The sequence below is a fragment of the Chlamydotis macqueenii genome, chromosome 1 (assembly GCF_036417535.1).
Source record: "Chlamydotis macqueenii isolate bChlMac1 chromosome 1, bChlMac1.mat, whole genome shotgun sequence".
In the NCBI taxonomy this organism is placed as follows: Eukaryota; Metazoa; Chordata; class Aves; order Otidiformes; family Otididae; genus Chlamydotis; species Chlamydotis macqueenii.
Genome location: NC_141556.1, coordinates 16,055,909 through 16,082,546, shown reverse-complemented (window position 1 = coordinate 16,082,546; position 26,638 = coordinate 16,055,909). Strand labels below are relative to the sequence as shown.

At 40.2% G+C, this 26,638-nt stretch overlaps 1 protein-coding gene across 2 annotated transcripts; it reads right to left on the bottom strand.

The window, feature by feature from the left end:
* Positions 1–588: 588 nt before the first annotated feature.
* ERGIC2 (ERGIC and golgi 2) lies at positions 589–25,127 on the bottom strand. Of its 2 annotated transcripts, XM_086746678.1 has the most exons (14): positions 24,953–25,127; positions 22,339–22,484; positions 19,281–19,389; positions 17,249–17,295; positions 16,111–16,181; positions 14,790–14,830; positions 13,995–14,096; positions 12,395–12,490; positions 10,618–10,673; positions 9,531–9,629; positions 7,139–7,236; positions 3,348–3,510; positions 2,397–2,476; positions 589–1,624 (listed from the first exon to the last, which is right to left on the bottom strand). In XM_086746678.1, exons 2-14 carry the CDS (start codon positions 22,442–22,444, stop codon positions 1,559–1,561), a joined length of 1,134 nt encoding a protein of 377 aa, XP_086602804.1. In that variant the 5' UTR covers positions 22,445–22,484; positions 24,953–25,127; the 3' UTR covers positions 589–1,558. The 2 variants fall into 2 exon arrangements, with proteins under 2 accessions (XP_086602804.1, XP_086602811.1); XM_086746685.1 differs by lacking the exon at positions 17,249–17,295 and having other exon boundaries at positions 19,282–19,389.
* Positions 25,128–26,638: the final 1,511 nt, after the last annotated feature.

The window sequence follows — 26,638 nt, the reverse complement described above, 5'->3', positions numbered from 1 at the left end:
GCCCTTTGCTTTGCATAGCAAATCAGCTACATTATCTACACTGTGCTCATCACCAAGATCCAAGTGTCCTGTAAAATACATTAACAGAAGTCAGCAAAATCTGACAATGCCACAGAGATTTTTAATTTTCCACAATTAGTCCTCTCAATTATAATATTCATCCCATGGTAAGCAAGGCCAGGGTCAGCATCATCTCCTAATATGTTATTAAATCAGTTTTGCTGATAAGGAACCATATTACTAATTTTTTACCCTGGTGGAATAACTGTTTAACCACAGGTCTATGCCGGTAGTTCAGCAGTAAGAGGATGTTCAGTTTCTCAAAGCACCATCTGCATTAGTAACATTCATTCTCAGTAGCATATTTACAATATAAAACTGATATTGCTCTCTTCATTTATGTTACAAAAACCTTCATGAACAATAACGACTAATTCTGCAGATCCCTCATCATCTGTCTGCAGCAAAATGATTCAGATTCCCTGAAGTCACCTACTACCAACTCCACCACGCCCTGCCTGGGCTAGCAGACCTCCCAGCCACCCCGAATTCCACATCTCTGCAGTATTTAGGTGAACCAAAGCAAGGCAGCTTCTTGCTTTTTTTAATCCCCATCTCTGGGATTTACATACCATGGCTTACACACTAGCAGCAGGGGTACAAGAACAGTTCCATCAAAGCAATTTCTTTAGCAAGAAAGAGGTGTACAAAGATTTTTTTGATCTTTTGCTAAGGAGTCTTGCCTTTTATCAAAACTACAGTCAAATGCCTTATTTAAAAGGCTTCTTATTCCAAGTCAAAAAAGCTGTGCACACTGGAGCCCATTCTCAGAGTCCTTGGGCACTTCCACATGAACAGCAGAAGCGATATTCTCCCCACTGGCGAAGCGGCTGTGTGAAAACAGAGGAACTCCTCTGGTCCGCACATTTCTTCCACTAAGGAATGGTGGGACTACACAAAGGCAGCAGCTACAACCAATGTTATGGCTTGGGCTCCACCTTACTCCCTGAGTTCTCTCTCATCTCCCTCTTCAGGATTTTCTAGGATCATGCCCCACGTGTAAGAATCAGCCCCCAGCCCCACCATTACAAAAGAACAAGAAAACCCAAACCCCAGCCCGTACACCTAAGAGAAATCCCAGCTCTATTACTGTCCCTCTTTGCCTGCTGCCCGGCCCTTCCACACATCCCACTTGTATTCTTTTCTCCTTGGAGCCTGCTAGCCTTCCCAGGCACGGAACCAAGGTTACTAAGATGTTTCAGTGGCCCATGGCAGTCATCACAAAGATGTTCAGCTCAACTGTGAATACCAGATTGGCAGCAACACTCCTTTAATCTCCAGAAGATGGTCCACCTCACTGGTCTCACAAACTCCTATGACTCCATGTGCACTCAGAAAGACAAAAAATTACACAAATTGTTTTGTTGGGTTTTTTTTTGTAAAGGCTTCTTTTTTTTGCTGCCCATCAGCACTGTCTCAGCATATTGCACAACGTTTTCTTTATTATAAAAAAATGTCTTCTGTATCAGGCAGGAGCAAAGACAGTTTTCTCAGGAGGCTAATGCGTACTATTGTCTGTAATTAGAGGTAAGTGGTTGCTTGTGTGGCCATCAGGAAGTGGGTCCTATTCAAATAAAAACAAAGCGTTATTAATAGCTTGTCCAAAACCAGAATCTCCCCTCCCTCCCTCAAAACACACACACACTTTATTCTTGGGCATTTCTTGTATGCCTTTTGCCTGGTGTCCCCCATAAAAACTACACACATCTGCTTGCCTGCCTTCCTCTCCCCTTCTCACATAACCTTGCTAGCTGGCAAACGTCAACCACATTTGAGAGAAAGGCAGAAGTCTTAAAGGCTACCTAAGGGCTTAAATGGGAAAAATAAAAATAAAATAAAATGAGGTAGTTGCCAGAGGAGCAGTCCTATTGATGCCCAATGAAGGGAAAGGTAAAGACTGCTCAGCTCTTTCACACTGCAGGCTGATCAGTACCAACACTGAGCCCCTGCAGCACACAGTGCCGCCTCTTCCATCAGCAGGCTAAGCAGAAGAAGAATATGGGAGGGAGACTGATGAGGCCTAGGAAAACACGTAATTTTGGTAGCAATATGAAAATAAAAAGAATATAGTAAGGATGACCGAAGTAACATAGCAGAGAAATCTCAAAGAGACTCTTTCATTATTCTGCTTCTTGAAAAACACCTTGCTTTCTTACATGTTAGGTTTTCCAACCATTTTTTTTAAAACTATTGAATCTCTGCTCATACATATGTCAAGGGGAGGGTTTCTTGCAAGCACCTTAAATTCTGCTGGGACCAAGTCCCAGAATTGTCCTTATCATCCATCCCCAGGTAGCTGTATCACTTATTTAATACTTAAAGAAAGTTTTTCTTACGGATGTGGATTTGTAAGAGCCCAGTCTGAAACGGCAAAAAATAACTTCTGCTACAAATCTTCCAATGCCATGTAAAATTCCTGCAATGTCAAACAAGAATTAAATTGTAGTAAAACTGTAGTATTTACAGAAGTGTAACAATAAAACTCTGCACAATACTTGAATGGGATACAGTGCAGTAAGCTAGTATGCAAAACACTGAAAAATTAATATAAAAAAAAAGAAAACATAAAAGGTAGGAGGAATTCTAACATTCTGAAATGCATCAACAAAAGCAAAACCAAAGCTATCCATGCAAATGTAATTCCCTCTGCCCAGCTTTCATGGGTGAAAATACATTCTGTGAGACAGAAATAACTACTTTGAAAGAAAGCTCTTAGTTTAAGGTCTCTTTACTATGCTCTCTTCAACTGAAAGCCAAGAAAAGAAATAACTTGTAATCGAGATAGTGTATTATGTCTTGACTAATAAGTGAATCATGTATTCTAAACTTCGTTTATTCTCTTTGAAGGAGTAAATCTTGCAGTACACTGACAAGTTACACAAGGAAAATCCTGCCAGTTACTTCAGATGGAAATTTCATCTCAACTTTTGTCACTGATTTAGCACTGGATTTCAACTATAGGAAATACAACGAATATGAGAAGTCAGTGTGTGCGTGTAGGTGTATATATGTGTGTGCGTTTGTATCTGTCTATCTCCTCACTCTTCCAGAAGTAAATAAACTATGTAGTTACCAAAAAGGAAACAGCAGACCCCAGGACAGCAGAAACAGCATACTGGGACACCAAAAATGAGGAGCTTTCATTGAACATTTCACTGCACACAAATGGGCACTTTGTCTTAAATCTGTTACAGGTTCAAGACTCCCCTGTAATTTATCCATAACATAATCACCACAACCATAAAACAATTCTGGTAGAACTTAAGAGTGAAAGCACTGATAATTACCTGTAGTTGAAAAAATTCCCCCTATAATGCCACAGAGCCTCACTAAGAACTGCCAAAAAGGCATGTGTTCTTCTGTCACCGTCACCATAAGTGAACTGATATCATATTTCATGAATATTCCTGACACCCCATGGCTGCCAGCTGCATGGTTAATTACTCTTTCCTGAAAGGAGAAACATAAGTTAGTAACTTCTTATTAGGTACGAGGAAAACAATCTTAACAGATGTGATGACAAAGAGCTACTTAATCAGAGTTAGCAATCAAGAGAAGACCAGGGAACATCAAGATAACTTTTCCCAGTTACCTTCTAAAAGTCAAACATCATTAAACAAGAATTTACTTTCCTGGTCACTGGTCCTGGTGCTGCACATCAATGTTCATTATCAGGCTCTGGTACCATTCTCTCAAGATTTGCTTGCATGGTCCTTTAACAAGTATGTTTGTAACTAGGTTGCTTTTGGTACCTATGAGGATAAGTGCTGCAGTCTTGGTCTAGCTTGTGAAGGCAACTGAGTGCACTGGTATAACGCAGTGCCTCAACTATTCCTACTTTATGTGCTGCTATCAATCACTTAAATCAGGATGAGACCTTCAAGAGACATTTAAGTTGTTGAACAGCCTTAGCCATGGCATTTTCCCAGAGGGTGTATATAAGTACATACTGCATCTAAGACTCATTAGGCTTCATCCTCCTTCCTTGAGGCTTATCTCTAGATTCTATGATTCTATGATCTCTAGATTCATATGCCACAGAGGATTCGATTGCTGATTCCTAAAAGTATTAAGGAAGACCCTAAACTAGAGTATACCGTGATGGAAAATCAGAAGCTTAAGTTAAATTAGACCATACACATATGCTATAATCCATTATGTTGATTAAAAAAAAAATAAAAAGGAAAAAGATCAAAATGTCAAAATTTCTGGACTCTGAAAACTGAATACCAGCATCAAGCCCCTTTTCAAAATTTGTCAGACTGATCATTTAAGACAACAGTCACAAAGCAAGAAATACACCTCAATAAAAATAACAACCAAATCATCATGACTACTCTGAACAGATCAGATGTCTCAGTCCTAACCCAAGAACTTCTACAGTTTCTTCTCATTTGCCCAAACTCTTAAAGAGGAGAGTGTGGCTGCTATAAATCTCTACTTCTTAAAAAAGGTTTCAGGAGAAAAAAAAACCTCAGTGCAATCTTAAGTTTCTTTCAAAAGCTTGCTATCATTTTGTTGTTAGTGAAAGGTGTTGATAAATGCACTGCCAGGTAAGTCTGGCTGAAAACATACAAGGACAGCAGACAAGAACATAACTGACTGAAGACAAACTCAGCCATGTCTAGGCTAGCAAAAGCAGAGGAGGCAGACAAGCAAGACTGAACAGAAAAGCAATATATCACAGCTCCACTTCACCTGTAGATTTAACAGTTTGTGCTCAAAAACCATGCAGAATACAGTAAAAAAAAAACAGAAAGCAGAATGCCACTTTGGAAAATACAGACTAGACAACTTCTCTGGTCAGCTAACGTTAACACAATATTGCTTCTTTTCCTACTAAACCAAACAGGATGCTAAAATAATATATTAGTTACGATATCAGGTCACAGAAACTTGGCAGTGGTTAAAAAAAAAAAAAAAAACACAAAATAACCAAAAACCCAACCCAAAACAGTACAGAATGCTTTCTATATTTCAAGAGCATGACAACATTCAGCATTAAAAGATGGATGATCAGGCATACTAAGAAGGAAGAGAAGACTGAAGATAGTTAAACAGAACCTTGCCATTGGCAAGGGACAAAAGATTTTTGTTTGTTTGTTTTTCCTCTATTGTTTCCTAAGCCTTATTGGTCTTTTGAGGTCAAATGGTGAAAAAAGAATATGAAGTTAAACAGAACACCCAGAACTCCACCCTCAAAAGATACATAATTCTTTTTCCGCAAACCATTTTGGTCTGCTTCTAGCTTCTACTGCTGCAGAAGATTTAACTGTTGGTTGCTAAAATCTGCTGAGAATAACTAGCCCTGCATCAGATATCTCAGATATCAGTGTCACCTTGCCAGAATTAAATATTTTTAACATAGATAAATACAGTATCTCAAACATCAAAAATAGTGCAGATGATTCTACCCACACCTTTCAAACCCTGCTTCCCACACAGTCTGTTCACCACTGGCACTTAAACCTCACTGTATTCAAGTTTTAGCCATGGCTAGCTGACCACCTTTTTCCAGGTCTGCACACGTGCTTACTCTTACAAAATCAATGCAGTAAGTTGTTCAGTGTTGACTGTTCTTAAAAGCCTTTCCCAGCTCGTCTGCTAGGGGTATCTGGTTTCCAAAGGCAAACGCAAGCAAGCCTTACAGGCAACAGGGCTAACTACTGAGACAGCGCTCACTTTACCACTACTCACAAGCTTTTCTCCTAAGCAACCTGTCACTCTGTTGCAACTTCCATAAAAAAAAAAAAAAAAAACCTCCAAAAAAACAAAACTGAAGAGCTAACTAAGACTGCAGATAGAAATCATCTTTACAGCAGAAGAGAAAAATTTAATACAAGATGAAAAAAAAAAAAGCAATAAGAAGTAACATAACCAGCTGACTGATGTCCAGAAATTTAAGGAGTGCCTTAGTTGTTGCACGGATCATGCAGAGAAAATATGAAGCAGACTGCTAGACCAGCAGGAGATGGGAGCATATTGCATTACAAAATTCCTCTTCATTCCTCTCTTTACACCAGCATTCATGAGTTTTAGAGTGAACTTTTCCCTTCAGCAGTCTGGATGTTCCAAGTTGAACCCCAAGACATCACCTCTATCCTGCTTCCCCGAGCTATGTATTTTTCAGAAGCACTGCATGGAATTGTGAGGAAATAAAGATTTTTCTCCCTACCACAAACTATTACAGTGAACTGCCATCTTAATCTCTGAATTTCCTTTCAGCCCAGAGCTTCATTCTTACCTCTTGCTTTATTGGTGTTTTTTAATTAAAATTCTCACAAAGTTTTTTTTCTTTGGCTTTTGACTAAAAGACCAAAACAGAGTTCAGTGTCTGGAAATGAGCCATGTAACTGGTACACATAAGGTCTTTTTCTTATTTACAGCAGTCTTTAAAATTAGTGCCTTACGATTTGTCCATGCACTGCAATAACTACTTACTTTATAGATTCAGAACTAAAAGCTTCTCCAAGCCCAGAAGTGGAAGCTCTCTAGTCCGGATAATAATTAAAGTTGGTGGTTGAACAAAGATTAACAAGACAGCTGAGAGACAGAGACGCTTTCTGTGAGAGATTCATCTTCCATACAAACTACCTTTGTTTCCATTTCTAACGTTCCACAACCAAGTTCATGTCATTCAAGCGAGCTGCATGCTTTGGTTTGCTTCCCACATGGATAAAAAGCTAGAGGTGGATGAAGTATTTGCAAAGCTACACACAAGATTACAGACCTAAAACGTACAGGATTTTCCCACCACCACCACTATTAGTATACAGTGAGGTGGAAATTACTGGGTATCTATCATTAACTCTAATATCAGGCTCCAGATCTATGGATGCAAAACACCAATGCAAGAAGTTGGCACGTGACACCAAGTATGTATATTTTACCATCAGTATTACATTATTTACAGATAAATCTAGTGCACTGGAACATTATACAAGCAGTCTCTTCACACTAGAGGAGTTTTTGAAACCATAGTACCACTAACTCTCCATTTATTCTCGTATCTGAGTTTTTGTTAAGAACAACCACTGTTTGATTTTTCTCTGTATGGTTTTTTCTTACTTCTACTTACCCTCTCTGTCACTGAAAATTGATGAGTTTCTGCTGAAATTTTATAGGTATGGAGTTTGGTTGGCACAACTGTGATAAAATATTGGAACATCTGGTTGTCTAGAAGAAAACAAATCTCATTGTCAAATTAAGTACAAAGACCATCTGAGACATTCATAAATAAATAAAACAAATAATATTTTAAATAGTTAATTAGCTAAGCCCTTTACACTAGGGACATTCTTCAAGGAGTCCCAGTGCTGCCGAAACTACTTCAGCCCCATCTGCAGGAACCAAGTTAGTTTCCATGGGCAAGGCCTATGTCACATTTGCACTCAGATACATTTACATTTTACCTATTGTTTTGGTTTTGTTAGTGATGGGGGGCCTAAGGTGGTAGCTTCTGTAGGAAACTGCTAGAAGTCGCTCCCCTTTGTTCAGTGGACTCGGCCGGGCCTAGGGCGGACCCGCTGCTGGCCAAGGCCAAGCCAATTGGTAGCAGAATGTCCCGTGATAACGCCTCTGCGATAACGTATTTAAGTAGGGGAAAACAGGAAAAAAAGGAGGAGAAGATGTGAAGCAGCTGAGCGGGGGGCAGAGAGGGGGAGGCGCGAGCCTCATGGGCCTTGCAGGCCTCACCCTCTGGCCTCCTGCCGGGCAGCCGACTGGGCCCAACTCGGCCCGGCCTGGCTGCAAGAAGTGGAGAGGAGATGAGAAGTGAATAAGATGTAAAAAGGATCCTGAAAGACGTCTGCCAGCCTGTTGTGAGGAACGGCTGCAGACACCAAGGTCAGTGAAGAAGGAGGGGGAGGAGTAATACGGCTTCTGGCCAAGATTCCTCTGCAACTCGTGGTGAAGACCATGGTGGAGCAGGTTGTCCCCCTGCAGCCCATGGAGGTCCACGGAGGGGCAGAGATCCACCTGCAGCCCGTGGAAGACCCCACGCCAGAGCAGGTGGAGGCCTGAAGGAGGCTGTGGCCCGTGGAGGGCCCGCTGGGACAGCTGTTCTAGAGGGACTGCACCCGTGGAAGAGATGACCCACGCCGGAGCAGTTTCATGAAGGACTGTGGCCCGTGGGAGGGACCCCACGCTGGAGCAGAAGAGGAATGCGAGGAGTTCTTCCCCTGACGATGATACAGCGGCGTAAAACAACACGTGATGAACTGACCGCGACCCCCATTCCCTTCCCCCCACCCCGTGCCGCTCGGGAGGGGAAGGTAGTAGAGATAATGTTAAGCTTGGGAAGAGGGAGGGGTGGGGGGGAGGTTATCTTGTTCCCTGTCTCATTCTCCTGCTAATTTTAGAAATAAATGAATAGTTTTCCCCAAGTCGAGTCTGTTTTGCCCGTGACGGTAACTTTAAGGATTTCTCCCCGTTTTTCTTATATCATCTCCCCCTATTCTCTCAGAGGGTGGGGGGAGCGAGAGAGAGACTGCGTAGTCTGGTCCCGATCGGGGCTGAACTACGACACCTATGTAATGAAAAGATTCACTAAGCTATTCAAAGCTTCAAAAGAAACACATGGACAGTGTTTTCCAGGACACTAGAACTGAACAAGTTTCACACAGTCACATTTTGCACACTATGCATCTTGACAGTGGTTTGAATAGATTTTAGCCATTGAATTGTCTACACAATGCTGGAAGCCCTTCTAAACTGGTTATGTTTTTTCTCTTGATTAGACAGACTTCTAGAGAATTCTTCTAGAGCAATCAGCATGCTTCATGCATTTATGATTGCTCTGTCTTCATGCAATTTCCTAAGAGAACAAACACAGACAGACTGAAGCAATTTGTTTGAACTACAAACTACCATTCTGGCTGGAACAGTCAATGGCCTGACTGACTGTGAGACAGTTTAGAAGGTTCTAGGGACCACTCTCACAGGGAATGCAAATCAGAGGATGAGGTGTGGGTAGTTCTGTAAAGTAGGTTATTATACTCCTTTATTTATACATGAGGAAGCAAAGCGATACACAAATCCTTCCTGTAGTAGTTGCACAAAATACACTGTGGAAGTGACAACCCAAATATAGGAATAGAATCCAAGACTCCTGATGCTATTTTTTTTTAACTAAATCAGACTTATTTTTCCCTGTTACAACAACAATCATATCTATGAATCTCCACTGTAGCAAAACTCTCTGCAATATGTTCAGACATACTGTAACTTAACACGTATCTGGAAGAAACTGCAAATCAACTTCAGTGAAACAGTACAGTGATATTGATATTAAAAAGAAATCATCCATTTAAGATGCCACGTACATAACTGAACAGTCCACTGCTTGCTACAAAATTCAGCAGGATGTGCTGTTCATGAATCACAACATTCATTAAATGTGATAATATTTTAAATTTAATTATTGGAAAAACATAGAAAACAAGATGCTTTTCTAAACACACAACACTTACGATCTGATGCTATTTTTTCTGTTCCATCCAAAGGATTAATAATTCCTGGAATAAGCTCTCCAAATGACAAATGATCTATTCGATGAGAGAAGTTATAGGCTGAAAAACAATACAAAGGAATGAAACTTTTTAAAACTATGAGATGCTGTACTCTTCTCAGACAATAAAATGCACCTGTTTCTCACACTGGAAAACACATTAGTTAGAATACTTCAAACACTGGTGTGCATTTCATTGGATTTGTGCCTGTGACTATATCAATAAATCTACATACATGTTTCAAACAAAACTCAAATCCAAAATATTCAACAAAGAAATCCAATTTCTCTAGAAAAGAACTTCTAAAACAAATTACAACTCTATCTGAATCAACTCTGGAGCTGAAGAGAGTTAGTATTTCATAACAGGAAATTTCTAGTTGTCCAAATACTGAAGTTATCCTACAGTTCAGGTTCTTGTATGTAATGGTATTAAAAAGACTAAAATTTCATAAATGAAATACACAGAGGAAGCATAAGGCAACTACCAAGTTACTACATTGCCTGATTTTGCAAAGGTATTTAAGCTCTACAATATTATACACTTGTGTTGACATAAATTCACGGGCAGGTATTTGGAAGTTTAACCAACACCAAGTTCATTTTTCTCTGTCAGCCACCCTTGCCTCACATTAAGCATGGCAGCAACACACACTTAATATCTAGACTCATAACCTAAAAATGACATTTCTAAGGACAAAGGTCAGAAATTTTTAACCTTATAGAAACAGATTTTGCAGGAAACAGGTACTTAGGGCTCAAATACAGGAATTTTGTATGGTATCTATGTTACTACAAAATACATCTGAGATTCCGATGTTATCATTACTGTAGAAGCAACCTAAAGATAACACTAGTATTGTTAAATGTACGCAACTAAGTCACTACTGAGTCATAATATTGCAAAGAATATTCTTCACTTTCTTCTACAACGCAATTCCCCAGCTACCACACCTTCACAACAGCAACCTATGCTGACATACGAATTAGGAGACAGCAGTCTGAACAAAACAAATCTCGTTTGTATGGATATGACAGAAAGAACTTACACTCGTGGCTTACAAGGGCTGCCAAGTGTGCATGGCCTCGAGGGTGTGGTATTGCCCTAAAGAAAACAAGATATGTTTTATGAAAAATTTGTTTAATGAATCCACACAAAAGATAGCTTTCCTAAGCATGACTATGTAGAAAAATTATCATGTTTTACAACATATATGTTATATATAAGTTATTAAATATGTGTATATATAAAAAACTTATAAAAGTTATATATATTTATATATAAGTTATTAAAGTTTTATATAAAAGTTGTGTGTATATTTTTTTTAAAAAACAACATTTTTATTACTGTCAAGTACAGTCTGAATGACAAGGTACAGGAATATTAGACTCATAAGACCTCTTACACAAAATTAGTGTCTTGTATTTTTAGAAGTATCAAAACCACATCAAGTCACTAAGCTACCAGAAAAGCCACCAAGGCCTACCACATGAAAAGATACAGAACTGCTTAAGTGAGTCATGAAGGCTTTACCGTACTTGTTCTATTCCAAGCAAGTTAACTACGCTCTGTATTTGCTCCCTGTCTTAAGCAAGTTAACCCCAGGTCTGCACACCTGTTTATAGACCCGCAAAGAAAGTACAATGCAGAGGCTGGTAACAGCACAAAGAGAGAGGGAAAAAGTGCAATTCTATCTGGAAAGTAAAACAGTCTCTGAGCCACACTTCAACCCTACCAGTCCAGCCCATAAGGCAGGCAACCCTCCCTACTTAGCTTAAGTTATATCGTTACCAAAGGCATATAAGTTTTGGAGAAACAGAAGGTGGAGAAAGACAATGAGATCAGTCAAGACAGGAAATAACCAGGTAAAAAGGTACAAAGGTGGCCAATGAGAAAAGCCATTTAAAAAACCCTACAAGAAGAGAGAGAGCAACTTGGCAGAAGTACAAACGTCATGATGAGCAAAAGCAGGCAAACATAAGCAAAAGACTATTCAGGGTTGCAGAACCAGAGACAGGAAGAGAGAAGTGACGGCAGTACAGATGAAAGGCTGGAACGATCAGCTCTGAAAAGGGCTTCAGAAGTTACATATCTAAGGGCAAATCAGAGAGGTGGTACAAGGCCAGACAGAAGTGACATTTGGAGAAATACCCACACAAAGACATCAGCTGGAATTACACGTGGATAAATCAGAGTACGAGTTGCATGCTAAGAGCTGTGGTGACAGAGGTGGCAGGAAGAAAAGAGAGGACAGCAAAGCTAGAGAACACAGAGAAAAGTTAACGCAAGTTTGTAGGCAGTGTATATAAGCTAATACCACTGCTGAAGCATATCAGAGAGCCTCTCCTGAAATCGAGATGAACATGTATTTAGCTCCCCAACTATGGTTCTGTAACTACAATACCTCAGCACTGAAATGGCACATATCTACACTTCATCCACGTCAGTGAACTGTGTACTAACAGAAAGGAGAAGTCTGGACAGGCCCAAAGAATGGACACACGTACAAGCAGTCCACTCCACGTCATACACGTACAGAGGACTTATTTTCAAGTTTTCATTCCACTGGAATTCATAACCACTACACTGCATGCAACAACGTACTGCATTGTTTCAGTAACTTATGAAGAAATTTGTTTGTAACTGTGCACAAGAAGATACCACATGGAAAATACTACCAAGCATGAGTATGGGAAGGTTAATAAAAAACAGTCATTAACTCAAAAGTGTAAAAGCATACAAACACATGTACGTGCATGCACTGTATATAGTGTAGAAGTCTATTTTTTTTTATTTTTTATTTTCAGGAATTGAACAGAACATACTTGCCCACAGTTATGTGAAAATTCCCTGCCACTTTATTGACATAGAGATGACCATGAATTCTGCATGCATCTGGAGATTGTAATGAATTATCTTCCCTGTTTAAACAGAAACAACAGAAAGAGTACTTAAGAATATTCACTCTCTAACAGAAATAAGAGTAGTACAGTTAGATTTATTTTTTCCTAGCATAAAGATATAGCATTATCATCTACCTCTCCTTATTGTATTATTATGGAATTCCAGCAGGGACAGTGGAGGGGAAGGAAACTAATAAAGGTCAGTCTGATGAAACCAATAAGCTTTCATTCGTACTCGTATTCAGAGGTCTGGCCTACAAAGCTAACTTACGATACCTGAACATGTGAATAGAAAACATAAAACCTTAAGCGTATCTTGCTGCCCTGGAGATTTTTTTTTTCCAGTTACTTCTACCAAAAACGGTTTGTTGGGAAAGTTTTAATGCTACAGAAAAAAAATATATTAGTTAAATTAACAACACTGTTGCAAGAACAGCTTTCAACATTTATTTTTTACGAAACCTTCCTCTTCCCACACTTGTTGGGATGTCCACAACTCAGAACATATTTCCAAATCCATTCCTTAGAGGAAGATGGAAAAAAAAAAAAAAGTTTTTAAACACATCTCAAGCATAAATACCATCTCAAATATTACACTAACAAGTATCACAGAGGCACAGAAGGACTTAATGAATCTGAAGACATGAACTAAATGAGAAAAAAGATTCTTTGAGCCCTCTTCAGCCTTGCCTTAGGAAGAAAAGATATATTTGGCCCTCAGATAGGGAAATTACAACATGGAAAGTGGACACAGCGTTTTCTGTGTTGGTTTTGTTTTATTTATGGTTTGCTTCTTTGGGGTTTGGTTGTTTTTAAGGGGAAAGCAATTTCAGCTTTCCTGTAGAATGCATTTTTGCTGGGGGGGGGGGGGGCGGGGGTGATTAAAAAATCAAATACCATCTAGACTTTGGCAGACCAAGTGTTCTATGCATTAGTCTCCCAGCATTTTGTGGGTAGTTGGAATAAAGTGAAAACAGAAAAGTTTCTCCACATAATTTTAACAGTGCTATCTTAGACCAGGGCATTTACTAACAAATATATTTTTATTCAAAAGCTGATTCTTCTAAAACCATAAAGAATGAAGTCACAACTAATAGCAGGACTTTTTTTAAAAAGTTGCTGGATAGAAAAATATTATTTAATTAAAAAAAAAAGACTCTTGCTTAGTATTGCATTGGCATTATTAATTCATATTAAGAAGGAAGCATCAGATAAAATGGACTAAAAAGGTGTGTATGTATATTTATATGTATGTCTGTATTATGTATACACATGTGTATATACATACACAGAAAACCTGGAAAACTTCTCCAGATTGGAACCCCCAGAGGTTTTCATAAAACAACAGCTCTTCAAAGCAAGTATCAAGTATACTATTTTAAAATGCAATAAAAAGCAGTAAGGTCTTATTTTCTTAAGATTTTCTGGAAAAATAAAATCATAACCACAATAAAACATGAAATCTAATTAAATAGGGCAGGCGGTAGAGGGAATGAGGACATAACATCCCTATTTCTCTTACCGTGGCGGTAGTGCTGTAGAAGCACCTTTAAAAGCACTTTTGAATATCACATCTTGAAGAGAGTGTTCTTCCTGCAGCCTACTCTGAATTCGATGCAGCATCCTAAAGATTACACAGACAAGTGTGAAAGCATGCAACAGTAAAGCAAAAAAGAACTTCACAATTATCAGCTTCAGTTGCAGATCATAAATTGAGAAGTTAGCAAGGTTCATGTCAGTATTAAAGTGTTACATTAAACTTTGAGAATTACATTTTATACAGAGCTTAAAGCTCTGGTGTTCACAGCAGTGTGTTACCAAAATACTCAAACTAGCCAGACTCCCAGATAAGCTTCTGGTTTTATTAGAAGACTATCAGTACGGCAATCATACACACAACCAAGCCATCCCAGTTTAAACTATAAAGTGTGTCAATTCAGTTACATGTCAATTTGTTACTATGGTTCAGCTTTGACATTTAGATATCAAACTATCTGTCACACATCTGAACCCATAGTTAAAACCTGTGCTACAAAGCATTCATTTGGAAACACATATGAGTGAGCCCATACATCTCGGCTTGCAACTGCATGACCCACTTCCACAAATAAGTCCAAAGCCAATTTCTTCCATAACAGAGATCTCAAATAATGAGAAAAGCAAAGTAAATTAATATCTTTTCACAAGTTTGCACTCTTAAATTAAAATCAGGAGCTGTTAGACCCAAGACATAGTTCTATCATGTGTCTCTGGCATACCTCAAAGTCACTTCCAGTACAAATAACACAAACCACAAGCATGCATCTCGGTGCTTTACCTTTGCCATTCTTTTTGTTGTGGGCTGAGATCAAACACTACCTGAAACAAAAATAACACATCTGATAAAACATCCCATCCCTGAAACCCAGAAGAGAACTGAGTGTGGGAAGGCGTGGGGAGTTATAATCAACTTCACCCTTGGTACCACATACTGGAGTTTATGAAAGGACGGTGCACTTTAAGTAATACATTTCGTGTTCAAATACGGAATTTCTGTCCCTTCCTCCCCCAAATTATTCACTTGTTTGCATTTATAATTTCAGAATTTTTTCCAAAAGCTCTCATAACTTCAGTCAGCAGTCTCTGCCCTTCTAGCCTTTGACTAACACGGGCTAGAATTAAATTGCCACTTGCTGCTTCTTCTAAGTGATGTAACTAACATGGCATGGTCTTGATGCAAACAGCAATGAAACAAGCCGAGGAGTAATCTTTGAGAGACAAGGGTCCAAGTATAGATTGGTTATTTCTAGGGTCATTCCACATTCAGCACTTCTTTAAGACAAGCTACCAGACCTGCTATACTTCAATCAGCACAACATCACCAGTAACATCTGTGCACTGAATCCAAATCTACGTACTGTTAATACTGATGTACTCCAGACAGTAAATTCAATTGCAATTAACGCTCAGACCTACCCAGAGCTATGGCCAAAAGAGATCAAGTAGAGAAAGTTTCATCTTTCTAAGATTATACTCACTGGGGCAACCGCTAGCATACAGCGGCTACAACAGCGCAGAGGTGAGAGTAAAACCCCTGTAAGAGCATAGGCTTACACAGTTCCAGAGCCTTCAGTTCGCAATACAGAAACTAAAAGGATACTAACCCAATTTATGATCTTTAATGCCATTTCATGTTGCAAGGATATCATACTGACTTTCTACTCCTTTTTAGAATCACAGTATTCTCCTAATTAAAAAGCAGTTACATCAATGCTCTTTTTATGAGAGCTCTAGTAGTTTTTCTTCCATAGCAGATACTGTTAGCATTTAACGCTAGAATTTGCATACATAAAAATAACTAGCTGTACTAATCACTAGCTTGTTAAGAAGCACTGATCTGGGAGTCTCCTACATTCAAATCTGCTGTATTTGCAGAGAGTGAATACACAGAAATCCCAATTCTAGACTTTTTTCCCTAGCAGATTCCTGTGGTAAGCATTGCGGACCTCACTAAAGGATCAGACAATACTTGGGGAGGTTCTGTGCAGCCCAATTGTAGGGAGAAAAAAAAAAATACAGGCAAGCAAGCCAGCACAGTAGTGCTTCGCACCAGTAAAGAGCAATTTCCTTTTTAAAGAAAAAGATAAGAATCAACTTACTGGTTCATAGATTAGTCCATCTGCAGAGGCAACCATCGTTTCTGCTAAATCCAGAACATCAGCCCCCACATCTATTTTAAACAGGGACAAAAATACTAAGAATCATGCAGATGATCATAAACAAAGAAACAAGAAGTCCAAGTTGAAATTAAGTTTCACAGTACAACCGTAAACTTTCAGTATAAGTTACTGTTCCTCGTTAAGGAAGTCCAAACCAAAAGAAAAAAAATCCAGCAAGAAGCAGATTATTACTGGGATGTAGGGCAAAACCACACAATCCCACTTTTCTACCTATCATATCAAAGTATCATCAACTGATGCACAGTGACCAGAAACAAACTTTTCAGATTTGCAATATTTTCTCACTGATGTAACACTTTCAAAGATGTTGTATGAGCCACACACATAAGCTTTCCAGGATCTGCTATGCATAAATATTTTTTCCTGTTTCATAAGCACTGAATCCAAATCAAGACCAGTCAAAACAGAGGATAAAGTTACACAAATTGTATGGTGCTGATGTACCACACAACAAATGCAAGGTTTAACCTTGCCAAAAAAAGTGAGACTTGAAGATTTGCTTGCATTCTTGGTACAAGTAGTATTCTCTCTCTTTCTCAGTCCAGTACAACCAAAACCAGTCCATACAAATAATGGTTTATGACCTAAATGATGTCAAAAGAATAGTAAGCATTGCCTTTAAATGGGAAGGCATCCATATGTTCATCAGGAGGATGAAATTACCTGATGGTTCCAGTATTGTTTAACAATATACCAGGTTAATATTTGTCAAGTTCATAAATAAAAGTTGTGATAAACTCCTGCTGATAAGTTGTGTCTCACAATAAGCTTTTAGAATATTCCAGGTAGAGAGAGACTGGAACAACAGATCGTTTTTGTGCTGACAGACAAAGCAAAGTACTGTGAGATGCGAATGAGATGGCATAAATACTTCTCTTCACATCTCTTACCAATTCTTTCAGTGAGTCATATGCAATCAAGATCACTACATACCATCACAATCAGAAGAAATCTCACTGTTAGAGTATTCTGAACAATATCCAACTACATTGTCAGCAAATGCGTACTCGGAAAAGCCTTTAAAGAGTTTCAAAACTTTCACTGATGGAATACTTACACTGACACCTCATGGCAACTGTAATATCAATATTGATTCTTAACTTACTGTAAAGAAAAAAAGGCAAAAGGCTAGTAAGTCATATTGAGTACAAGTATCAAGAGACATATTACTAAAATTCTCTGATTACTTGCAAAAACAGTCAAATAACAAAGTTTACATCAATAAATACAAACTTAAGCTGCTTAAAATTTGAGTGAACCAAGATGGACTTTTAATTATTAAAGCACTGATGACCACCTAAGAGATAAAAGCATCAGACTTCCCTGTTTAATTTTACTATGAAACTCCCATGAGATTTTTTTTAAATATTACTAGTCCAAAAGTTTGTCAGACTCTTACTAAGAATATATAGTTTTCATTATTTTATTTCTTTTTTCCCAGAACTATAACAGTGCAATAAATTCCACAGAAGGCAGTGGAACAGGACAGTGTAAGAGTTAGAAATCTAAAACTGTGTAAATATTTGAGCACCTTCCTCCTGTTTTCTCCTTAAGACAAGCCATTGTATTTCCAATCCTAATCAGCATTCAGTATCAGGCTGAGAAGTTGCTAAAACCAGTTCCCAGAAAATGCTGCCATGTCATAAGGATCATTGGTTTTACTAGTACTGCTTCTAGAAAAAGCTCTTCTCTCAAAAGTGCTCCTGTACTATAATAGCAAATGCCTTCTATGTTAAGGTCTTCATCCTAAATGTTTCCATAATAAGGGGAGATGAAACATAGCTCTTCCCATTAGGAGGAAAAAAAAAAATAAAAAAACCCCAACAAAATCAACACTCCAAAAAACTCCTTGCACCAGAAGTCTGACTGTGTTGCATTCCCTAATATTCTGGGCACTTTCTATTGGCTTTCATGTTAGTTTAACAAAAGTCATTTAAACTACAACAAATAAATCCCTTCACTATAATCATAGGGTCCCATCACTTCCAGGGAGTTGCCTCTGGGAGCTTAGCTGACCACAAACAAATCACATAGGCAAGGGATTCAACATGGGCTCAACTTGGGATCAGACATGGTCAGGAGACAGGACAAGAGCAGTTAAAGTGATACCAATCTCCACTGGTTTAAATTGTCACAGAACCACAGGCTGAGTGATTAGCCCACAATTAAACTGAAAAATCTGCAACAGGACATCTCCCAAGTCCCACAATAGTCTCTTAACCACTAGACTATTCTTCCTGTGTGATAACTTTGCTAGGGAAATAACCTACTTCAACAAAGACCTACATGCAAAACTCCCATCTGACTGAATGGATTTACTCTAACTTGAGTTTTTTATGCATATTTCCCATATTTTTATTTTTTCATTACAGAAACCTTTGCTATTTCTGACGTACAAGACATCCAATTTATATATATAACTTGAGCTTGTTACCACAGCAACTAGTCAAACAGCTTTTAAGTTATTTCAGTTCCAGACGCATGATATTTAAAGGTGTTCAGTGCACAAAATCTCCATTAACTTCACATGGACTCATGGATGCCTGATCACCTCAGGAAAAAAGCTGAACGCAGTCCAGACAAGCACGTGAAACCAACAGCAAATGTATCTTCATTCAATCTTGGAGGCCACAACTGCAGACAAGATAGTAGCAATCTCTAGATAATGTAGTCAAGGTTCCAAGCGCTTAAAGTTCACCTCCAGCAGCACAAAGGATAATGGCAATATACTAACTGCATAAACTAGAGAAAGCACCATGTGAATCTGGTTGGAATTACATAGCCGATGTGGAGTTACATAGTACAATATCCTTTGAATTGTTGGCAAATAATTCTTCATGGGACTCCACCAACAAACCTACACTAGTTTGACTTCTTCATTGTAGAAATCTCAATTTCTCCTCTTCATAGATTCCAGAAAACAAAAAAATCCAAATCAATCGACAGAAAAAAAAATAAAGTCTCTTTAGTATTGCATTTTTAATTTCAATCATCAATCATTTGCAAGTCATATGAACATTTAAAATCTATTCTGTCCCGAAACACAGACAACTTAAATTTTAAAAAGGGTTATAATGGCCAAAAATTACCTAGTAAAATCCTTGTCTACTTCATATTCATATTTCATCCATGTGTCCCGATACACTGTGAACTCCATTACAGTCAGGAAAGCTATCGTCGTAAATGCTATCAGAGAAACTGAGTGGTCAAAAGAAAAAGAAAGAAGTTTAGACTGTGAGAAATATTATTCCAAACCATAAGCAGAACAAAATTCTAACATTCCAGAACCTGGGTATTACCAGTACAATACTGGTATCTTTGATTTATAAATCCATAACCTGCTCTTAGAAAAAAATGTTTTCACATCTACTGTATTTGCTTTTACAAGGAGGGAAAAGAACAAGTCCTACCTTTGCATCAAGAAATAACTTTTTACATTAAGTACAATCAAATACTAGAACGATGGGGAGGCTGTGAAATCCCTGTATGGAAGATTTAAGAACAGGCTAGATCCTCCTCCACACATAAAACAAAATGTCCACAAATCACTGTCAGGGATGGTCTAGGCAAACTCAATCCTAAATTTAAGTACGAAAGAAGAAGGTGTGCCATGAAGTCTCTTCAAGCCACCACTTGTCTACAACCTAAGTTTTTGTAACAATTTCTTGATATCTAGTTTTAGAGCCAAGAAGCTAGCAGACGAGAGAATTAATATGTGTTACATGCACTGCCCAGTTAGAAAAAGGTCCTCGACTACATTACTTGTGTATAGCTGCACAGTCTCCCACTCCAATATTTCAAACAATTCTCCTTCTGGCCATAACCAACACATAGCTGTCCATTCTACCAATAGCTAAATAAGCGAAGAACTGATTTGAAATAATTTTTAGGAAGAAAACCAATTGGTATATTTTAATGGCCTATGTGCCTTATTTCTCTCCAAAGCACCTCATTCATCACACTTGCAAAGTTGTACAATGCAAAGAGAAGATCATCCTGCTGCACAAAGTCAGAAATGTGGTAACAGATGCACAGAAGCACCTGCTACACCCCTTCTGTTAAATTATGGCTTCTGTTGAGTTGAAGAAAACTTCAGTTATGGAGCACAGTAGTGACTTGCACAGCTTATTGACAATATGTATATTCCATCTGTATTCTATGGAGTATTTCTACAGAGGCTGTGAAGGACAACTTGAGAAAAAATCAAGCCTGTTGTTGACAGGATTGAATTCACTAGACAGCGGTCTACAGCCCAGAGGTGGCACACCCCCTCTTTGTGTGGGGACACAAAGGGACTGTCCTACAGGATCAGGAAAGAAACCACTGGCTGCTGCATTGACTGCCACGTTGATCAGCAACATTTCAAGCTCTAGCTTTCAGCTGAAACTATGTAACATTCATATATACGAAAATCTTCATGTCAACACATACTGTGAAAGCAGATGCACTAATCAGTTAATTATTCTGGCTATCAATTTCCTTCTGGAGCCCAGTAGGCCAGACTCACTCCAGCTATGCAACAGGGAAGCTGGAGCTATACTGTCTGTCCAACACAAATAAACAATTAGAGCCATAGCTGCCTTCTGCGTAATTCCGAGCAAAGGTATTTGTGGATCTGAAATGAAAACAGTCTTGTAGAATTTCCAAAGACAGATCCTCTTTTCTGAAGGCTCTCCCACCCCAGAGCTGGAGTCTCAGCCCATTTGAGACCAGTACTTATTTTGCAATGGCTTTTAAGGCACTGAAAGTCTGAGAATAGTCTTGGTATGTTTTGCACCCCTGCCACACCAGAAAGTAAGGCTGGCACTTCAATCCTGATTGAAACAGGAACACTATATTAAAAGTTTATAATGGCACAGAATAAGACAATCCTATAATGTAATTTATAAGGTTATTGGGATAAACCAAAGAATGCTAAAGTAACTTCTGGTGTTGAGAAATCTTTAAGGCACCCTTCACCAAAGTGAAGTATTCTAGAAGGATGGTGCTATACTACAAAAAAAAAAAAAAAAGGTTATTTTTAAGCATTTATTGTGTTTCTAGTAATTACAATATAAGCAGAACTCACTTGCTTTCTCAGGAACTGTGACTAACATTAACAAAGAGTTATTTAATCAGCTCTTACAGATTATTTTATATACAACAATCCTTTAATTATTAACACTGCAATTCAGGAAACACAGCAAAGTAATACAGATCCTTGAGATATTTACTTCTACACAAGCAGCGTAATGGCTTCAAAGGCTTATCTGTAGATTGCAATTGCTTCTCGTACTTTTTATTCAACCGAGTTTCAGACAGAATTGCACACAAGAGAGACTTCTGTTCCCCATTTCAAACTAACTGCTAGCAGTTTGCTATCTAACTGCAAACAATTCCAACAGTCCAATAGGTGAAGTCACTATTTCCATCAGGCTACCTCTAACCCAACCCAACTTACAGGCACAATTTTCTGTTCAGAGATGTATAGAAAAAGTACTTCTTAAAGCTATAGCTTTTTGAGAGAAGCTTAAGCGACTAATGAGGACAGTACAAGCATGTGCTCTGGAGTAAAGCGCTTGGTTCTTCAAAGAGCTTTTCTTAATCTTAAAATCAACTACACTTTCAAGATAAAAAGCTTTAGAAAGCTCATCGTCATTCTGATGCTTAACTTAGCCAACTTAGCCAGCTCCTAGACACCTCTGGAGAATGTTTTTCCTCTTTTATGAAAGCATAGAGCTGAATTCAACCTGCATTTCAGCTCATGCTGACATAGTCTCACCCAGAAACCTCACACAGAGAAAACAGCTCAGTTTTCTCAACGACTCAACAAATGAGTTTTATTATGGCCCTGGCACAGTGCAGTTCCAGTTGTAATTGTTTAGAAGTTTTTACAGCGAACCTTTACATTGGTTTGAGTCTCACCAGTTTTACACAGAAGTCTCCCTTGAGATGAGTGATGAATGCATCTATGTGGATGAGATACAATGTCTTTACTTGAAGGAGATGAGCTCTGTCAGTCCACAAAAGAAATCAAGAAACGAATTTTGGCTAGTTTTGAATCAATACAGATGCCTGTCTTCCTCCTATTGAAGTTTCTATTCCCAGAGCATTCTAGACTGAGCTAATGGCCAACATTAATCATGTCAGCATCTCAATAAGGCCTACCTGTGCCTCCGCTCGCTGAAGTCTCCACATAGCTTTCAGGAACCTTTGGAAAGGCATCCAGTTCTCTCATCAAATTCAAGGTCTTCTTCCGATTCAGTCGCCTCATCTTCGGCACACTCCTCCACTTCCTCCTTCATATATTCCCTCTGATTTGACAATAAATCGTTTTGATTAAAAGACACAAGCAATATTGCTCAAACCAACTGGCCATAATTACAAAGCAATAATAAGGGAGTAAAAGCCTAATAAATCTGTTTTCAAGAAACACATGCTAGACAACTGGATGATCTCTCTTGCTTCCAGAAAACTGTTAAAATTGGCCTGGACACTGCTGCTTACATTCCAGACACATCCAGCACATTCACCATTTAAGGACTACGATTAATTCCTTTCTCAAGTAAATTCTTATTGGCATTGGATATACTGAGTTTTAAATTTAAAAAATCAAACTCAGTCCTGAAGTAAGCTTGCTAAACGGGCCTAACAATGCATGGAAGTCACTGACTTCACAGGGACTATCTAACAGACTGCGTAAACTCAGGAGGGTGTCAAACTGCTCTGGGCTCCTATATTCAGCCAATGTGGGCACATACTATAAGCTAAAGGGGGAAAAAAAAGTGTATTTCACATTTTTACAGCTGTAGAATTTCATGGTCAAAATAAAATTAGCATTTTTTTCCTGTATAAAAATGCTCCCCAAAACAAATTAAGTATCAAATCCTCGCTTTATCCTTCAGAATCCTTTTCGTCTACGACATGCTTTCTGTCATTGATATATCAAGCAGCAGGATGCTGAGAGAAGCAGCCTGCCCAGGAAACACTGTCTTAAACTGTTTCCAAATCATGCAAATACAATCACAACCCAGTCCTGCCAATACGCTGCATGTTCTAACAAGTTGGCACTGCTGTTTTCCTTCTGAGGAAATGCTGCACTTTGCCCAGAATTTCTGAAGCTATGAAAACCACTGGGCATTTGCTGTATTCTGTGAATGCGTTGTATTATTGTCCTCTGTTTAAAGACACCAAAGCAGGCAAGCTAACCTACCCTGCCAACATGTAAGATGGTCCCTATCATCACCTTGTAGAAAAATCTGTTAACTCATCTCCTCTGCTTCAAGAGCACATCAAGTCTCCAGCGTGTCCTGGTGAAATTACTCAAGAGCTGTTCCCTGCTCTGCCCCTCCCTGGTGCTGAGCAGGCCATACCATGCAATCACAAAGGAATAAGCTTAACTGGAAATGGAAGTTCACACATGAAGAATCACTATCTATGCCTGCAATTTCCTCACTACACAAATTTGTTTCAGATCTTAGTGAGAACACAGACTCTGCACTTGGCAGGAGCATCAGTCAAGTCAGCCTGCAGAGACCAGCAAAATGATACTGTGTGTGTTGCAGAAGATTCAAAGAAAGCACGGCTAAAGTGAGCAGAGAAGATGGGTGCTGGAACAGAATTTCAGTTATACAGCAACAACAACAAAAAAAAAATCAGGGAAGCATGGTCCTATCCTTACTACATTACATAATTGCATCTCAAAAATTATGTCATCTCCACTCAGAGTAGCTGAAGGAAAAGTTGGAAAACTTACGAGCACGGATATGACAAAGTAGCTGCTTGGGCACAATGACTAGAGCCATAACATTCATTAACACAGTGGCAACACTGGACAGAATTGCCTGCTATCCTATGCAGACAGCACTGAAGTCAACGTACCACAGCTTCATTTTCCTCATGTCTTCTCTGCATGATTTGGAAACAGTTGAAGACAATGTTTCCTGGGCAGGCTGCTTCTCTCAGCACCCTGCTGTTGAACATATCAATGACTCCAAACGGAGCAGAGATCACGTCATGGACAAAAAGGATTCTGAAGGATGGAGCCAGGATCTGATACTTAATTTGCTCTGGGGGGCATTTTTACAGATAATTGGAAAGCACTTTACCAAGTAACTTTCTAAATCATCCTGCATCAGTGAGCATGTGGACTTTTGTAATCTAGCCACAAGTATCCAGGTTGTTCAATGTTTCTTTAATCCCACATACACAGACTCACTTTCCATTACAGACTCCGGATACCTTCCCCCTGCCCATCTCAACACACGTACCTCAGAAACACCAAGAACAGAATTTGGAATCCACTACTACGAAAGTAACATATTATGAACCCAAGAGCCAACTGCGTTTAAAAAAAAAAAAAAAAATTACACGGTAAAAAAAAAAAAGGAAAAAGCATAGCTCAAACGTCACTGGAGAGCAGAGCGCCCGCTCGAAGCGGCCCCAACCCAGGCCCACCTGAGGGTCTCGGGCAGTTTTCGCTTTACTCGGACAACTTGGGAGCGAAGCCGTTACCGGCGCCGCTGCGCGCCTGAACGCTCACGTCCACTCCCGCGGGGCAGACACACGCCTGAACCCCTCCCCTGCCGGGGGCCTCCCGCCCGGCCGCCTGCGCCGAGGGAGGCCCCGGGAAGCGGCCGCCAGCCCGGAGCCCGCACGCCTGCGTGGGCCGCGGGCGCTCCCGGACGCCGCCGCCGAGGCGGGCGCAGGCCCGCAGCCAGGCACCGGGCAGCCGCGGGACGGGACAGGCCGCGCCGGCCGCCGCGCCCCCACTCTCCCCTACCTCTTGCTTCTTTCGCCGTTACCCAGCGCCGCGGGCGAGGCCGGAGAAGGGAGGGGAGCCGCAACGCCCTGCTCGGCGCCCGCCTCGCTGACCATGGCAGCGCGCGTGGCCCGCGACGGGCTCGCTCCGCCACCGGCGGCAGCAGCGGCAGGCACGGGCCGACGGGAGCGGCAGCGGCGGCGGCGCCCCGCCCGCGCGCATGCGCGCCACCCCACGGGCATGCGCCGCTCGCCGCCGCGGCTTAGGATATCGGGAGAGAGCGGTCGCTGCCTCGAGTGAGGAAAAATAGGTACTTGTGGAAACAAGGGGCGGCGTTCCCCGCCCGTACGGCTTGGGGGAGCGCGGGGCCCCCTCGCTGCCAGCCCCGGCTGGAGAGCAGAGGCGGGAACCGCCCGGGGCTGAGCCTCCCGCAGCCGGAGCACCTTCCCTCGCCCGCGCGAGGTGACCGGCTGCAGCTCCGCTCCGCAGAGCTTCCCCGCAGCAGATCCTTCCTTCAGGTGCCTCGGGCTCCCGGGAGGAGCTGCAGTCCGGAGGCACCAGCACGGCAGTGCTCAAACGGGAGGAACGCACCGCTCCCGAGAGGGGAAAACCGGTATCGGGGAGAATTGGTGAAGCTGCGAGGTAGTGAGTGGTCCCATATCAACTGTCTGCAAAAGCAAACTGGAAAAGCACTGCCACCCGGCTTGCAGTGGTAATGCTCTTTTAGATGCTACAGATAGAGAAGCAGGCAGCGCTTGAGAAGAGGCCTTCTCTTAAGTTAACTGTGAGGGGAAAGGCTTTAGGACAGTGGGCTAAAATAATGAGGAAAGGCAGATTTTTTTTTTTTTAAACTCACAAACTTGTCTTCAGACCTGAAGTGAAAAAAGTAAGAGAGCTCATTTATGCCCAAAATATCTGTTCTTTTCCCTGTGTTGGTAGAGCTAATAAAAAGGCACTGCCTCTCACCACAAACCTTCACCCCTTAGTAACAGTATTGTTAGTTTATCTCCATATTTTTTCCTTAAAATTGCAGCAATTCCTTCTCCTCCATACCAGTATCCCCTGTACTCCTTACAACTGCACTGCTGCCTAAACAGGTTTACAAAGTCAATTGCCATGGGGTTACATGGTGCCGCTGTCACCCTGCCCGCAAGTTCACGAGTAGCTGAGCCACCCTAGACGTCTTCCTACAGCCAAATTGGGAGCTCTCCAGTACCTTTTGGTAAGTCCTAGCATCTTAGGTGACATCAGAATTATTCAAGAAAAAGTGCTCCATGTAAGATTTTTATAAAAATAAACATTATACCAAACACTTATATTCATAGACCATAAAGGAAAGAGAATGAGGACTCCAGTAGTTTCTGATAATGAGGGAAGCAAATAAAACCCATACCCCAGAAACACAGAAGGGAATGAGTTTCACAGCATTAATACAGATTTGCTGTTTTTAATGGTTTAGAGGAAAAAGTAGATCCATGACAAGAGAGTCTCAAGTAGCATGCCAAAGTGTACAGTTTGATGAAAACAACTGCTTGTCTCAGTATGTACAGCATTTGAGAACGAAAGGACCTGAAAACGAGGAAGTAGTACAAACATTCAAAGAAGATGTTTTGCTTTTTAGGGGTAAGCAGACAGTGTGTTTCAAGGAAGGGAAGAAAATGTAGCAACACGCTGATGTTGTGACTGAATTCTGATCAGTTTGTTTTG